At 34.6% G+C, this 18,021-nt stretch overlaps 1 protein-coding gene across 1 annotated transcript in view; it reads right to left on the bottom strand.

The window, feature by feature from the left end:
- Positions 1 to 14,123, bottom strand: part of CREG2 (cellular repressor of E1A stimulated genes 2) — a 29,704-nt gene extending 15,581 nt beyond the window's left edge. The window contains 3 exon segments of the mRNA XM_051990555.1: positions 11,327 to 11,490; positions 13,720 to 13,898; positions 13,901 to 14,123. Coding sequence (XP_051846515.1) covers positions 11,327 to 11,490; positions 13,720 to 13,898; positions 13,901 to 14,081 — 524 coding nt within the window. The 5' untranslated portion in view covers positions 14,082 to 14,123.
- Between the last annotated feature and the right edge of the window lie 3,898 nt (positions 14,124 to 18,021).

Below are 18,021 nucleotides of genomic sequence, written 5' to 3'. Positions count from 1 at the left end.
GGATGAGCATTGTTTGAACATTAATCAGATCATGTTTTGCTCAAATAAAGAATAACATACACATCCAGTTGTTCATATATTAGAACATAAAAATTCAAAATGAAATGCAGAAAGGAAGAAGTATTAAATGCATCCTTCTCAAATCATGATGCAATAAAGGGCCATGAAAAGATAGATTAAAAATTAATTGGAAACTAAATAATGTAATCCTAAAGAATGATTGGGTCAAACAACAAATCATAGAAACAATAATTTCATCCAAGAGAATAACAATAATGAGACAACATATCAAAATTTATGGGATACAGCCAAAGCAGTCCTTAAAAAAAAAATTTGTATCACTGAATGCTTACAAATACCTTCATTTTACAAAAGGTAATAAATAGCACCTGTAAAATGAAGGTAATAATAATGAGAGCTATTATGAGGATTCAATGAGTTAATATTTGTAAAGTACTTTGAAAATTTTAAAGCACTGTATAAATATTATTATGTACATAGTTATTTTTTTAGGAGCTAGGTGGCATAGTGGCTATAGAGCTAGGCCTAGAGTCAATGTGAATGGGATGAATTCTTCCATGAAACAGAAGCAGATAGCAGACTGGATTAAAAGCCAGAATCCTACAGTTTGTTGTTTATGTAAAGCAGAGCAATACATATAGAGTAAAGATAAAAAGCTGGAGCAGAATCTATGCTTCAGCTGAGGTTAAAAAAAAAAAGCAGGGATAGCCATCCTAATTTCAGATCATGCAAAAGTAAAAATAGTTCTAATTAAAAGAGATAAAGGAGGAAACTGCTTCCTATTTAAAAGTACCATAGATAATGAAGCAATATCAATACTAAACATATATACATCAAGTGTTATAGCATCCACATTCCTAGAGGAGAAGTTAAGAATGCTGCAAGAAGCAAAACTATACTAGTGGGGGATCTCAACCTTGCTCTCTCAGAACTAGATAAATTGAACCACAAAATAAATATGAAAAAGTTAAGGAGGTAAATATAATCCTAGGAAAGTTAGGGAACTTTGCAGAAAATTGAATGGAGACAGAAAGGAATATACTTTTGTCTTGGCAATACATGGAAGCTATACAAAAATTGACTATGCATTAGAGCATAAAAACCTCAAAATCAAATGCAGAAAGGCAGAAATAGTAAATGCATTTTTTTCAGATCATGATGTAATAAAAATTACACGCAATTTAAGCCTAGAGGAAAATAGATCAAAAATTAATTGGAAACTAAATAATCTAATCCTAAAGAATGAGTGGGTAAAACAATAAATCACAGACACAATCAATAATTTTATCCAAGAGAATGATAATAATGAGACAACATACCAAAATTTGTGGGATGCAGCCAAAGCCCTTCTTAGAGGAAATTTTATATCTCGGTGCTTATTTGCATAAAATAGAGAAAGAGAAGATCAATGAATTAGACATTTAACTAAAAAATAGAGAAAAAGAACAAATTAAAACCTCCCAACTAAATACCAGTTAAGAATCAAGCCTAAGTGCAGTGTAAGAGGCAGGTCAATTCTCTGAGAGCCTCCACAACTGTGAACATCTGAGGGAGTGGCAAAGCAGCCTTTACTGACACAGGTGTTGCTTGTGGACTGGCAAAATAAATTAGAGACAGAGGGAAGAGGAGAGAGATCAGACAATGCAATGGCCTCGCAAAGGGGAGGTCAGAAAATAGCAGCTGCCTCTCAGTCTCCTTGAATCAACATCATCCTCTCACAAGAAGAGAAGAAAAGGTCGACCAAGGGTAAAGCAAAGTTACATAATTGTGTTCCCAACAAATACCAAATTTGAAATTCTGAAAATGAAAAGGGAGATTAATAAAATTGGAAATAAGAAAACTATTGGACTAATAAACAAAATTAAAAATTGGCTTTATGGAAAAATCAACTTTTTAATTTGAGTAGACAAAAGAAAGAGGAAAATTAAATTAAATTGCTAGTATCAAAAATGAAAAAGAGAAACCTCCTACCAATGAAAAAGAAATTAGAGCAATTATCAGGAACTATTTTGCCCAACTATATACCAACAAATCTGATAATATAAGTGAAATTGATACTTACAAAATATAGATTGCTCAGATTAACAGAGGAGTAAATAAATTACTTAAATAGTTCCATTTTAGAAAAAGAAATTGAACAAGCTATTAATCAACTCCCTAAGAAAAAATCTCCAGGGTGAGATGTATTTGGAATTCTACCAACAATTCTCATATTATGCACACTACAGAGAAAAATAGGGAAAGAAGGAGTCTTACCAAATTCCTTTTATGGTGCTAATACCTAAACCAGATAGTGTCAAAACAGAGTAAGAAATTTATAGACCAATTTCCCTAATGAATATTGATAGAAAAATCTTATATAAAATATTAGCAAAGACAAAATAGGAAGTTACTCCCAGGAAAATGTAGGATTTATATGAGAAACACAGGGCTGGTTCCGTATTAGGAAAACTATTAGTATAATTGACTACATCAATAACCTAACAAACAGAAATTTTATGATTATTTCAATAGATGCAGAAAAAGCATTTTATAGAATCCAACACTCATTCTTATTAAAAACTCTACAAAGAATAGGAATACATGGAATTTTCCTTAAAATGATCAGTAGCATCTATCAAAAACCATCAAAAGCACCATATATTAATAAATTAGAAGAATTCCCAATAAGATCAGGGGTAAAACAAGATTGTCCACCATCACCATTAGTATTCAACATTGTATTAGAAATATTACCTTTAGCTAAATGAAGAAAAAGAAATGAAAGGAATTAGAGTAAGTAATGTAGAAATGAAATTATCACTCTTTGCAGATGATATGATGGTATACTTAGAGAATCAACTAAAAAACTACCAGAAACAACAACTTTAGCAAAGTTGCAGGTTACAAAATAATTCCACATAAATCATCACTATTTCTACATGTTACCGACAAAGTCCAACAGCAAGAAATGCAAAGGGAAATTCCATTTAAAATAATTGTAGATTATATTAAATATTTGGGAGTCTACTTGCAACAAGACAAAGTCAGGAACCATAAAACACTTTTTGGAAGAATATCAAGTGCTCATTGGTAGGCCAAGCTAAAGTGACAAAAATGGCAATTCTACCTAAATAAATCTACTTATTTAGTGCCATACCAAAGTGTGGAGAAATTGTTTTACAGAGCTAGAAAATTAATAGAAGAATAAAAGGTCAAGCATTTCAAAGGAATTAATGAAAAATGCAAATGAAGGTGGCGTAGTTGTGCCATACCTAAAACTATATTATAAAGCAGCAGTCATCAAAACCATTAGGTACTGGCTAAGAAATAGTGTAGTTGGTTAGTGGAACAGGTTACTTTCTTTTTTTTTATTTTATTTTTTTTTTTTAAAATAACTTTTTATTGATAGAACGCATGCCAGGGTAATTTTTTATAGCATTATCCCTTGCATTCACTTCTGTTGCGATTTTTCCCCTCCCTCCCTCCACCCCTTCCCCCAGATGGCAAACAGTCCTTTACATGTGGAATGGGTTACAGTATATCCTAGATACAATAGATGTGTGCAGAACCGAACAGTTTTCTTGTTGCACAGGGAGAATTGAATTCAGAAGGTAGAAATAACCCGGGAAGAAAAACAAAAATGCAAGCAGTTTATATTCATTTCCCAGTGTTCTTTCTCTGGGTGTAGCTGCTTCTGTCCATCTTTGATCAATTAAGGCTCTCTTTATCGAAGAGATCCACTTCCATCAGAATACATCCTCAAACAGTATCATTGTTGAGGTATATAATGATCTCCTGGTTCTGCTCATTTCACTTAGCATCAGTTCATGTAAGTCTCGCCAGTCCTCTCTGTATTCATCCTGCTGGTCATTCCTTACAGAACAATAATATTCCATAACATTCATATACCACAATTTACTCAACCATTCTCCAATTGATGGACATCCTTTCATTTTCCAGCTTCTAGCCACTACAAAGAGGGCTGCCACAAATATTTTGGCACATACAGGTCCCTTTCCTTTCTTTAGTATCTCTTTGGGGTATAAGCCCAGTAGAAACACTGCTGGATCAAAGGGTATGCACAGTTTGATAACTTTTTGAGCATAGGAACAGGTTACTTTCACAAGCCACAATAATCATATTTTGACTCAGCAATGCCATTGCTGGGTCTGTATCCCAAGAATAAAGAAACAAAAAGGACCCATATGTGCAAAAATGTTTGTAGCAACTCTTCCTATGCTTGAAAATTGGAAAATAAATACATGCTTATCAATTGGGGAATAGCTGAATAAGTTGTGGTATAGGAAGATAATGGAATATTATTGTTCTAATTAAAAATGATTAAATATTAATCATGTTTAAAATATTAAAATTAAAATGATGAACAAATTGATTTTGGAAAGTTCCAGGAAAGATTTACATGAACTGATGCTAAGCAAAACAAGCAGAACCCAGGTATTTCTGTTCTTGTTATTGTATACAATAACAGCAAGAATGCATGATGATCAACTATAAAAGACCTGGTTTTTCTCAGTGGCTCAGGGATCCAAACCGATCCCAATAGACTTTGGACAGAAAATGCAATCTGTATCCAGAAAAAGAACTATGGAGATTGAGTGTAATTCAACACATGCTGTGTTCACTTCTTTTTTTTTTTTCTCTGCCATGGTTTTTCTCTTTTGCTCTGATTTTTTTCTCCCAATATTTATCATAAAGCAATGTGTAATAAAAAGAAATAAATAGCCAATTTTTATTGACATCGTAAAAAACAAAAAGATGCAATAGTCAATGACTATAGTAGTCTATAATAATCTAGATAAACACAAAGATCCCAGCTCCTGGGATAAGAACTATTTAACAAAAATTGATGGGGAAATTGGTTAATAGTATGGTAGAAATTAGGCATTGACCAACACCTAACACCATATATCAAGACAGAGTTGAAATGGGTTCATGGTTTAGACTTATAGGATGATACTATAAGCAAATTAGGAGAACAAGGGATAGTCTGCCTCTCAGATCTGTGGGGAAAGAAGGAATTTGTGGCCAAATTAAAACTAGAAAACATCATGAAATGCAAAATGGATAACTCTGATTATATTAAATTTAAAAGTTTTTGTAGAAACCAAACCAATGTAAACAATATTAGAAGGGAAACAGAAAACTAGGGGAAATTTTTTATATTCAAGGGTTATGATAAAGGCCTCATTTTTAAAACATATAAAGAATTGACTCAAATTTATAAGAATATAAGACATAAATGGTCAAGAGATATGAACAATTTTCAGATGAAGAAATTAAAACCATTTATAATCATATTTTTAAAAATATTCCAAACCACTACTGATCAGAGAAATGCAAATTAAGACAACTCTGAGGTACCACTACACACCTCTCATATTGGCTATGATACAGGAAAAGATGATGATAAATATTGGAGGGGATATGGGAAAACTGGGACAGTGGAACATTGTTGATGGAGTTGTGAACTGTCCCAACTATTCTGAAGAGCAATTTGGAACTATGCCCAAAGGTCTATCAAACTATGCATATTCTTTGATCCAGAAGTGTCTCTACTGGGTCTCTATCCCAAAAAGATCATAAAAAATGAAAAGAACCTACATGTGTAAAAATGTTTGTAGCTGCCTTTTTTTGTAAAGGCAAGGAACTGGAAACTGAATGGATGCCCATCAATTGGAGAATGGCTGATTAAGTGATGGCATATGAATGATATGGAATATTATTTTTCTTTAAGAAAAGATCAGCAGAATAATTTCAGAAAGGCCTGAGAGACTTATATGAACTAATGCAAAGTGAAGTGAGTAAAACCAAAAGAACATTGTACACAGCAACAGCAAGATTATGTGATGATCAATTGTGCTCTTTTCAATAATGAGGTTATTCAATCTAATTCCAATAGACTTGTGATGGAGAAAGCCATCTTCATCCAGAAAGAAGACTATGGGGACCGAATGTGAATCACAACACAGTATTTTCACCTTTTTTGTTATTTGCTTGCATTTTATTTTTTCTCATTTTTTTTTTCCTTTTTGATCTGATTTTTCTTGTGCAGCATGATAAATGGAAATATGTATAAAAGAATTGCACATATTTAACATATATTGGATTACTTACTATCTAGGAGATGGAATGAGAGAAGGAAAGGAGAAAAATTTGGTACACCAGATTTTGCAAGGGGGAATGCTGAAAACTATCTTTGCATATATTTTGGAAATGAAAAGCTATCATTTAAAAAGAAAAGAATGATGGAAGAACCAAATGTTAAAAAGGGACTTTTAATCATTGAAACAGTAAAATAAAGGATGGTATATCCTAAGTCATGGAAATATGGGGGGGGGGAGGTTGCCCTTTCACTTTCTGGTGGTCCACATGTGCTTTGGTCTTTTGCTAAAGGCGATATAAGCATGTATAGCACTTTGTAAACCTTTATCTATTATATCAATGCTTGTACTCCTAGAAAGTACTAGGAAGTGTTACCCTGTGATGTTAGAATAGTTGCCAGAATGGATAAAGGGGAGTCAATTGTAGAAAAACAATAGTTAGAATAAAGAACAGATATGTCAATTGTGTCAGTTTTTGCATTAATTTAAAAAAATATTTTAAAAATTACTTTACTAAAATTTACATATATTTCTCTTACTTGTACAAATACATTTTAAATACAAGTAATTACAATCAGATTTTTTCAATTTTACTTTCAAGTTCATTCAAGAATCTCTTACAGGTTAAATACATGGCATCTATTGATGCACTTCAAAGAATTCTTAAATTCTGGTCTTTGTAGCCTTCCTATTGTCCCTCCCTACCACCGCCCCTATTCTCCCACCAAGTTGTATAGGACACCATATCATTTTCTCCTTCTTAGCAATGCAACATAGATTGTTCATTCCTATATATACTATGGACACTACATTGTCTTTTAGCCTCACAGATTCCATGAAAATTAATTATTTGAAGGAATGGTCTCTACTTCATCTATAATAGAGAGAATGGTAACATAGTAATAGCAGATACATGACCATCTTTGTCCTATCAGAAAAAATGTGCATTTAAAAGTTTCTCCCTTGATCCCTCTCCCCTTCCTTCCTATTTTGTTTTGTTTTAAATGTTTGCTTTAAGTCAATAGGAACATCTGCCTAGTAGAGTGACAGTATACTTTAATCTTTATTTTTTTTTAAAAGTGTGATTTGGTTGAATTCTGCAAGCCTCTTATTAACTACCTACTCTATGCCAACCACTATGCTGGGTACTGGGGATAGAAAAACAAAAATGAATCTTTTTTTATTAATATCTTCTCTTTATTCAGGTAAAGGGACTAGGTGACCTCAGCTTGCCTTCACAAAAAGCAATTTCTGAATTCTGATATTTGATTAAAAGACTATGGAAGCACTTAGAAATGAACTGTACTTTCACCAGATTGCCTTTGAGCCAAAGTGAAGTGAGGGGAAATAAACAAAAGGTGAATTGAGGATTCTGGAGCTTTACTGATTCATCTCTAACATCCCAAGCAGGTAGCTATTAGAGTCATTTCATTCATTCATTCATTTATTCAGTCACCAGCCAAATGGTAGATACTATATATACTAGGCCCTGGGAATACAAAATAAATTAAATAGTCTGTTACAGTCAAAGAAAGGTCAGGCCAGTGCAAACAGGATGTAACACAGGCCTATGTGGCCTTGAGATCCCCGGACATGATTGGCTATGAGTAAACAGGGACCACCTTCATGGGCAGGAACTCCCACCACTCCAGAGGGAATTTTGAACACTGAAGTCACCTCAGGAATGGGAATTGTCTCCGTCTCTGATTGGCTGTGCCTGTGATCTCATGGACCCAATATAAGCTCAGTGGGGGAAGAGCTCGTCCCTTTTCACCTGGAACTCTGCTAAGAGAAAGAACAAAGAGAGTGCAGGAGGGCTTAGAGTAGGATGTAACTCCCATGAATAAAGTTCCTGAGCTTGCCTGAAATCACTCTCGAGTGCTCTGTTGTGTTCTAACCATGTCCCTATGAGATTGCAGTCAGAGGGTCTCTGAAGACCTCAGAAAGAGGTAAGCTTGATATAAATACTTAGCAAAGATTTCTCTGAAGCCCTGGGAATTAGGAAAGACTGGCAATAGCAAATGCAAAGATAGCATGTTGCATGTGGCTCCCAGATGCTGAGGGTTAGCACAGTAGACTGTCAGGCTTCGAATTATTAATTAATAATACAAAAATTAATATTTGAGAAGACACAACAGTTTCTCGTCTGGAAGAGAAGCTAGAAAAACATTATGGGTCAAACTGTGATCAAACCTGAGAGCATAGTTGTAAATACAGAGCAAGCATATGAGTTAGAAAATAGAATGGGTGATTCTTTAACAAAAAACATGCCCAAAGAAAAAGAAAAGCAGGAGGAAAGTTCCCCAACTCCCCAACTATATCCCTCATTAGAAGGCCTACAAGGATATGTGCCCTCAGGTGATCAAGATAGTAAAGAAAATTACCTTCCACACCCCTTAAGTACAGCTCAGCAAGAGAGGAAGGGTGAGAGGATTAAACAGAACAAAAGATGCAGAAACTTTGCTTTTGAGCAAAATCAGGAGACAGAGCAACCTCTATTGCTGCTCAATATTATAGATAGATATAATGGTTGCTCTACAACCATTAGAACAAGAAGTGTGCTAAAAGCTGAGGCAGAAAACAGAGAAAAAAATTATTTTAGAGAAGAGAGGAAAGCAAGAGCTCTGTATACAAGCTGAGCCAGAGAAGAGACAGGAGATCACTTGGCAAATACCAGCTATTTTTCCTATAGATCATAGAAAAAGACACCCCACATAGCTTTACAGGAAGCTTTAATGAAGGCAGCTACTGAAGGGGAAGATATAATGCCATGGGATTCTGATTAGGGCCTACAGGCTTATCCTGTAGAGGAAGATGGGGCAGGAAGTCGGACACATGTTCCGATCCCATTTAAAATGTTTTTTAAAAAAAAGGTGAAACAAGCTTGTGAAAGCTGTGAATGCGCCCTATACTATGCAAATTTTACAACTGATATCAAGTAGATATGCCTTTAACCCAAATGAGTGGAAATTTATGGCATCTGCTTGTTTTACTCCTGGTCAATCAGTTGTATGGCTATCAGAATTTACACTTGGAAATATGACCATCAAAGCCCAGGAAGAGTCTGTGCTTATAATTACCAGCACAAGCTGCTATTCCACAACTCAGGCTCAGATTTTATACAATGTGACTTTATTTGCACTTATCTCACAGTGTGCTATGCAGGCTTGGGAGAGAATAGATAAGGAAGGGCTGGTATAGTAACATTTTACTTCAATAACACAGGGCCCCCATGAACTTATTCAAGATTATGTGTCTGATTAAGAACAGCAGTTGACAGAGTTATAGGAAAAAATAGTGCCTCTGACCTTCTTTTCAGGTAACTGCTAAAAGAAGGAACAAATAAGGTGTGCAGCCATATAGTAGCTGGACTTTCTAAAGAAACTTCTATTGCTAAAATTATAGATAGATATAATGAAGCAGATTATGAAGCTATTAATGCAGAGGCAATGGCCTCAGCTATAGTCCACAAAAGGGTGGACAGGAAGGAAGAAGGAAAGAAATGTTATAACTGTGGCAGAAAAGGACATTACCAAGCCCAATGCCATAAGCAGCCAATAGGGTGCAGAAAATCCTTTTGCTTTGCTTGTGGCAAAATAGGCTACATGACACAATTTTGTAGGTCCAGGAAGAAAAATAATACTATAGTTCAGGGAAACTGGCGAAGGGGTCCCACAAGGACCCCAAATGCATACTAGATAGATCAGGAACCTACCCAGAAAGGAGCTACAGGATTTAAAGAGAATTATCAGGCCTTGATGAGGAATATGGACAACACTTGGTGAATGCAATTGAGGGTTTTAACATCAACCCATGGACCAATGGTGGAAATGATGCTAAGTGAAATGAGCAGAACCAGGAGATCATTAAATACTTCAACAACAACACTATATGACTATCAATTCTGATGGAAGTGGCTATCTTTAACAATGAGAGGATCCAAATCAGTTCCAATTGATCAATAATGAATAGAACCAGCTACACCCAGCGAAAGAACACTGGGAAATGAATGTGGACCACAACATAGGATTTATACTCTTTCTGTTATTGTTTGCTTGCATTTTTGTTTTTCTTCCCAGATTATTTTCACCTTCTTTCTAAATCTGATTTTTCTTGTATAGCAAGACAACTGTATAAATATGTATACATATATTGTATTTAACATATACTTTAACATATTTAACATGTATGGGATTACCTGACATCTAGGGAAGGGGATGAAAGGAAGGAGGGGAAAAGTTGAACAGAAGTTTTTGCAAGGGTCAATGTTAAAAAACTACCCATGCATATGTTTTTGTCAATAAAAAGCTATAACACAAAAAAAGCAACAAAAAGTGAGATAATGACAAGATTGACAGGTTTGTGAACTAAAAGAAAAAAAAAAACCCAGAAAACTCATTATCAGGAAAGAAAAATTATAGAATGGTTTATCCTTTAACCATGGACTTAAACTAAACCAAAAAATAAAAGGGAAAAAAAAACCTGGAAAAAAAAAAGAAAAATTGATCTGAAGAGTAGATCAAGAAGAAAAAACTTAAGAATAATAGGACTACCTGAGAGCCACAATCAAGAGAATGTTGATATAACAATATAGTAGGCATTTAAGAAATGCTTATTGAATTGAAATAGGATATGCTTGAAAAGCTTTCTTTGATTTCAAAAGGGATGTTCAATATCAAATTATTCAACAAATATGCAGTAGAAGAGTTTAAATCTGGAATCAGGAGTTTTGGGTTGAATTTCAGTTCATGTTTACTACCTAAGTGACTTGGAACAAGCACCATTCACAGCAGGACTAAGTGAAGTAATTTAAAATGGAAAGTATGTTGCTTTTTTGTTTCAATGGACTTAGGTTTGAACTCTGCTTACTATCTCTGTGAATTTGGGCAAATCACCACTCCAGGAAATACCTGTAAAAGGGGTAGTGGTGGTGAAGGGGGTGGAGTTGAAAGCGTTAGGACTTGATCGCTTATGTGATACTTTAAAGCTTTACATCTGTGATTCTGTAGTCCTATGCTTCATTCTTCATTAACAGTAACATTATTATGCATCTTTCTTAGTAAGTCTGTACCTCTCCCCCAATCCTCTTATAGTTGGTAGAGATATCACTCTGTATCTGAGAAGCAATTGTGTTGTTTTCTCCAGCACCAAATGTCAGGAAATCAGAAACCTCACCAATGACACCTGACAATCCATACTACCTGCAGAAATCTCCTGCTGCTTCCAGAAAGGTCAAGGAGGCAATTGGATTTTTCATCACATCAGCAGCAATCTTGTCCTTTGAAGTCGCATAGAAGAAAGGAATTCCAGTGCTATTGTTAAAGGGACCGCCACTTATGGGTAAGCAATTCCTAGAGGGTACACCCTTGATTTGACAAATATTAGAGAAAACTCTTTAATAGTGAAGTACAGTCTGAGACTTTATTTTCCATTAGGAGATGTTCCAGGAGGGATATTAAATAGCAATGACAATAACAGCATCTATATAGTGATATGTTACAGATTTTATATTATATCATTGATGTTTAAGGAGAATAACTCTTGTACAGATGTATTAATTAAGGCAAGGTGATTTCAAATCCTACTATTTCCCGTAGGATGATGATTAAGTTTTTATTGATTGGCTTAAGAATACTTAAAATTTGCCCTAACTCTTAAGTTCTGGACTTACTGACTGGATTCATCATCTCATCTAATCTTTGGATCCTAGTAGTTTTTAGTTTGTTTGTTCATTTTGCATTTTCCTTCATAATTCCTTGCTCATTATTCATTAATATTAGTCAAGACATTAGAAAAAAGTTGTCTCAGTTACTAGTACTTATAGGTGCTTGCTATGTCAACTTTGCCCCTAATCATTCAGCAGTAAGCAATTTCTAAACATTCACTCAAATAATCAAGTCATATAACTAACAAATGTTATTTAAAATCATGCTGCTTTATTGTGGACTTGGTCACTGATGATCATTATTTTCTCCAGTTAGCACATAGAAGCTTAAATGAAAGGGTAGATTAAGTGTAGAGCCAAGGATAAGAATAGAGATTGGACCTATGATTTAATAGATATAGGGAGTTCCCAGTGAGAAACACTCCCTACCAGTTTGGTACTTCTTTCACAACTTAAAGTCTTAATAAGTTGTGTAGAGCACTAAAACAATTGTGATTTGCCCAAGTCACACAGTCAGTATGTGTCAGAGGGAGGATTTGAAGCAAAATTCTGTTGGCCCCGAAGTCTAAGTGTGGAGTTACAATGTAGAATTGTTTTAAATTTGCAAGGTAATTCACTGTTGGAAAATGCCTTGCTGTGATATAAATCTTTGGAGACTTTTTTTCTCATTTGTTTATGATAGGATATGATTTTAACTGTCAAAACTGATAAGAAAGACTACTACAATACTAAGTAACACATGTTCAGAATCACATCATTCATGGCACTGCATTTTTAATCACAAACAAAAGTTAAGATCTTCACCCGATATCCAGTATATTGGATGCACTATGACAGCAAGAAAGAGTAGTTAATTATCAAGTATTTACTCATGTCCCATTGAAACTCATACTAAATGTGATATTTTCACAGTGGATGATTTGTCATTATTTACAATTTAGAGATCACAAAGACCAACTCTTTATTTTATTATAAGAAAACTAGGCTAAGAGAAGTGTAGTAACTTGCCCAGGTTACAGCCTCTGGTAAAAATTATACCTTGAAACTACTACTGCCTATTTAATGGATAAAGCACCAGACATGGAGTCAGGAAGATAAGAATACAAATCCAATTTGGGATACTTATTAACTATATGACCTGAGCAAGTCACGGAACCTGTTTGCTTTGATTCCTCATTTGCAAATTGGAGATAATAATAGTATCTACTTCCAAAAGTTATGAGGATAAAATTTGTAAATTTTGCTTTAGTTTACTTTAAAAACATTAAAACACTATGTAATGCTACCACTTATTATTATCATTGTTTATGTTTTATTATTTTCCATTAAGTTCTACATCAATTGGACTGAATAATGTTATTTAAAATGAGACGAATTATTTGTGGCTTAACATATAGAACAATGTCAAGATTTTAATTCCCTTAAAGCTTACTGGAAACTATATTGTGAGAATTAAAGTCTCAATATTTATTTATGCCTTTTGAACACAAAGATGGTTGCATTATTTATAATTCCAAAGGGGGAAAACCTGCTGTTGTTAATTATAGCTTTTCATCATGTTTGTAAATTTCAATACATATTAAATTTCAATATCTACTAAGAAAAAAAAAACACCATTGTTCCTACTGTCTTTTACAGTTCAGCTAACATTTCTCAATAACAGTGAAATTCAGTGCTAAGACTATGTCTTTTGAAAATAGTACAAAAACTCATAAATTAATTGCCAATATATCATTTGTCTCATTTACATGCTGCATGATTTCCTAGACAGAAAGGGCTGTTGTGTAGTGATTCTCACAAAGCAGTCAGTTGCAATCAATACATCTGCAGATACTTCCTTAGAGCCACTAGTGGGTAAAGCTTTTTTTTTTAATGTTATTAAAAAAACAACAACACGTTAAATTCTTGGCACGGGATAGGATGACTTACCTTTTCCTGAATAGATACAGTAGCCAAAAAACCCCAGTTATTACTGTGAGCCAGGGATTGGGCAGTCCCGATGATCTGCTGGAAAGAAGAAAGAAAGTCTCTACCTTTGACACTTTCTTTTCTATAAGAAAACATCCTAGGAGGAGAAGAGATCTGCTTGGATCTCCCAGTCTTGGGATCTTATTTTGCTCTTTGTAAATAGAGGCCGGGTAGGTTTGTTTCCAGATGCTAGTAATGTCTTCAAGGAGCGAAGGCAGAGCCTCCTCATTGGAGGAGCTGTCCAGCTCCGCCTCTACCTCACTGATAATAGACCAAGAGACAGAGTTCACAATCACGTACTCCCAGAAAGAAAAGAGCATCATGCCGCATCAGAGCAGCCAGGTGAACTAGGAGATGAAGGCAATCCTTTTCTCCAGCAGTCTGTAACAGCAAAAGACAGATTTTTTGTAACAAACACTCCGCCCTGCGACCCGGGCAGTCTTGCCAAACCCGAGCCTCTGGAAAGATTGCAGCACCCTCCTGTGGCAGTGAGAAGGCAATGAGAAGACAAATTGAGTTTTTTCCTAGCGTTAAATAGTTTGTGGGACTTTCTGAGCAGGAACCTCATAGGCTGAACACCGGCAAACAAAGAGGGATCTGGTTAAAGAATCTCAGAAGGAACTAATTAATCTTCTCCTCCGGTGGAGTAAGAGGTTGAAAATGGAGGGGTGTCCCCACAAGGCACCAAATGTCGCTTTATTTGATCCATATGGTGAGAGTCACATTACGTAATAATTTGCTCCTATCAGGAATTTTCAATTTATTTTCTAAAGTCTAAGTTTTTTTTTCTTTTTTCTTTTTTTTTTTTAATTTTTATTTAATAATTACTTTATATTGACACTCGTTTCTGTTCCGATTTTTTTTCCCTCCCTCCCTCCACCCCCTCCCCTAGATGGCAAGCAGTCCTTTATATGTTGGATATGTTGCAGTATATCCTAGATACAATATATGTTTGCAGAACCGAACAGTTCTCTTGTTGCATAGGGAGAATTGGATTCAGAAGGTATAAATAACCCGGGAAGAAAAACAAAAATGCAGATAGTTCACATTCATTTCCCAGTGTTCTTTCTTTGGGTGTAGCTGCTTTTGTCCATCGTTTATCAATTGAAACTCAGGTTTCTTTGTCAAAGAAATCCACTTCCATCAAAATATGTCCTCATACAATATCGTTGTCGAAGTGTATAATGATCTCCTGGTTCTGCTCATTTCACTTAGCATCAGTTCATGTAAGTCTCACCAGTCCTCTCTGTATTCATCCTGCTGGTCATTTCTTACAGAACAATAATATTCCATAACATTCATATACCACAATTTACCCAGCCATTCTCCAATTGATGGACATCCAAAGTCTAAGTTTTTTAAACACTTCAGTTGGTTGTCTCCATTCCCAGTAATCCGAGTGTATGGAAAGTACCCTTACTTAGTACTGAAGCCTCTTTCTCCTCTTTAATGAGGCGCTTTTGTGATTTCCTTTTCCTTCTAAATAATTCTTGGGGGTTATGATGGGAAGAGAAAGGAAGGAAGGTGGAGAAAATACAATGAAAGCAAAACAAATGAATGAAAGAAATCTTGGAATTTTAGGGTTAGTCTGAACCTTAGAAGTTCCTTAATTAAAACTTGAATCTCTTCAGTGATATTCCCAACAATTAAACCTCAGTTTCAAAAAAAATTTTAAGTAAATCAAAATGATAGGAACATACCATAGTCAGATAATTTTGCACACAAAGTTCGGCACTTTGTTAAGTACAAGTGGTATCATTATAATATTTGAAAAGATTGGGAATAGTTAATACACAAAGGTTTTTATTATATATATAGGAAGTTTAGAGACTTGTAGATTATGTTCTTGAGCTCAAATGTCAACTTACTGGATATGAAAAATGAAGAAAATAACCTCACCCTTTTATTTAGTTTTGAGGTATATGATGAGGATTGATAAATTCATAGAAACTAAAAGAACTAGGGCAGCTAGGTGACACAATAGATAGCACACCAACCCTAAAGTCAGGAAGACTTGAATTCAAATCTGACCTCAGACACTTGATACTTCCTAGCTATGGGCAAATCACTTAATCCCAATTGCCTTAGCAAAAAAATGAAAAAAAAAAAAGAAAAGAAAACTAAAACAGCAATGTATTATTTAATCAATAATATGCATTGTTGACTATTACTATTATTTGTAATCTATTATCTATATCCATATGATTATGGGCAGGTAGATGGTACAGAAGATATAGCAGCAGCCCTGGAGAAAGAAGGATATGAGTATGAATTCAAGACCAGCCTTAGATATTTCCTAGCATCTGTAAAATGATCTGGAGAAGAAAATGGCAAACCACATTAGTATCTTTGCTAAGAAAACCTCAAATGAGGTCACAAAGAGTTGGACAAGACTGAAACGCGACAACAACAAAATATTATTTTATTGCAAATAATAAAAATTGACATTTGTCTAGTCCTTTAATGTTTACAAAGTGTTTTATATTTATTATGTCATTTGAATCTCACAACAACCCTGAGAAAGGTATATTAGATATTAATTTGCTGACTATTTAAGTACCTACTATGTGCCAAGCACTGTGTTATATGCTGAAGCAAGATAAATTCTCAAAATGGTCCCAAGAACCTAATTTTTTGTCCTCCCTCAGAAATGTATACATCAACTTTAGGACAAAATATGGAAGCCAGGATTCCAAAAGTTCTGTCTTTATTTGCTCTATCCACAAAGAATGAGTTTTTCAAATGCTATAGAACCTAGTAGTAAAGGATGGTCATACATTAAATGTAAATATGCTCAGGGAAGGCAATATGGCTATTTTATGTGAACACAATATCTTTTTTCTAGTAACTCAGCCCAATGGCTTTTAAAGAATAGCCACTTAACAAATGATTGATAAATGAATAAATGAACGATACGAAGCATAAACATGAAGGGTATAATAAAAAGTTCATCCTGATCTTTTATTTGGACTGTGGTAATTCTTTGCACCATCCTACTGAATAAGCTGAATCAGATATTATATTTACATTTCCTGGATAATAAGTAAGAACTAGATGATTGCATACAATTCATTCTGCTGAGTGGACTGAAAAGGAGTTCTGACTATTTTCTTTATAGTTAAGTCATGAGAGTATACAGGACAAATGTTATATTTGGATGCATCTGTAAAGTTGGTCCTTTAAGAAGAACCTTAGAAACCTTTTCTTCAAAAATCCATTGTCAATTATGTAATAGTTAGGTATTCTTTAATAGAGACCCATGTCTCTATTAAAATTTGGAACTGTAGCCAATAAAATTTGCCACTCTGGGATGGTTTCACAGCATACATTAATTTGTGCATTTATATAAAAGGTGTATATCTTGTCAGGTCCTATCCCAAATAATTGTACTGCTCAATTAAAGACCTTTAATAAAATTCTAGTCACAAGCACTGGGTAAGGAGTAAGGTTTTGGACTGGTTGTGCTGACAGGTTCACCCACTCGACCACATTGTCAGCTTGATGGACTGCTGTGGGTGCCACTTTTGTAGCAAAAACTGATATTTCCAAGGGTTTTTGAGTAACTCTTTCAACCACATTGAATAAAGCCAGGTCAACTTCTCTCAAAGCTTTTTGAGCTTCTTTAGGAAGATGGTGTGGTGAGTTTAAAGCAGTGTCTCTCCTTAAAATATCATATCTCCATAAAATATCATGATTGCAATTGATAGGTAGTTAAGTCTAACACTGTACACATCCATTGGATATCTCCTATCAATTTCTGAAAGTCATTTAAGGTGTTTAGCTTCTCTGTTCTTAGGAAAGTTTTTTTTTTTTTTTTACTATAAGCACCTTAGGATATATTTCATATCCAAAATATTAAAAAGGAGCGTACTTTTGAATTTTTTGTGGAGCTACATGCAATTTGTAATTCCTTAGTGTTTCTATGGTTTTTTGTAGTCATGATTCTAATATTTGCTCCTCAAGTACATACCCCAAGATATCATCCAAGTAATGTAACAACATAACTTTTGGAAATGCTTTTCTTAACTGGAGTAAGAGCAGCAGCCACATACATTTGACACATAGTAGGGCTATTTTTCATTCCCTGTGGCAAAACTGTCTGTTCATATTTTTTTAAAGATTCAGCTAAATTAATGCTGGGTACTGAAAAGGCAAATCTTTTCTTATCTTCCTTATCTAGAGGGATAGAATAGAAAAAATCTTTAATGTCTATAACCCAAAGAGGCCATTCTCTAGGCAATTGAGTAGGAGATGGAAGTCCGG

The sequence above is a fragment of the Antechinus flavipes genome, chromosome 3 (assembly GCF_016432865.1).
Source record: "Antechinus flavipes isolate AdamAnt ecotype Samford, QLD, Australia chromosome 3, AdamAnt_v2, whole genome shotgun sequence".
Taxonomy (NCBI): domain Eukaryota; kingdom Metazoa; phylum Chordata; class Mammalia; order Dasyuromorphia; family Dasyuridae; genus Antechinus; species Antechinus flavipes.
Note: the sequence above shows the minus strand (reverse complement) of the source record. Positions and strands in the feature narration are given on the sequence as shown.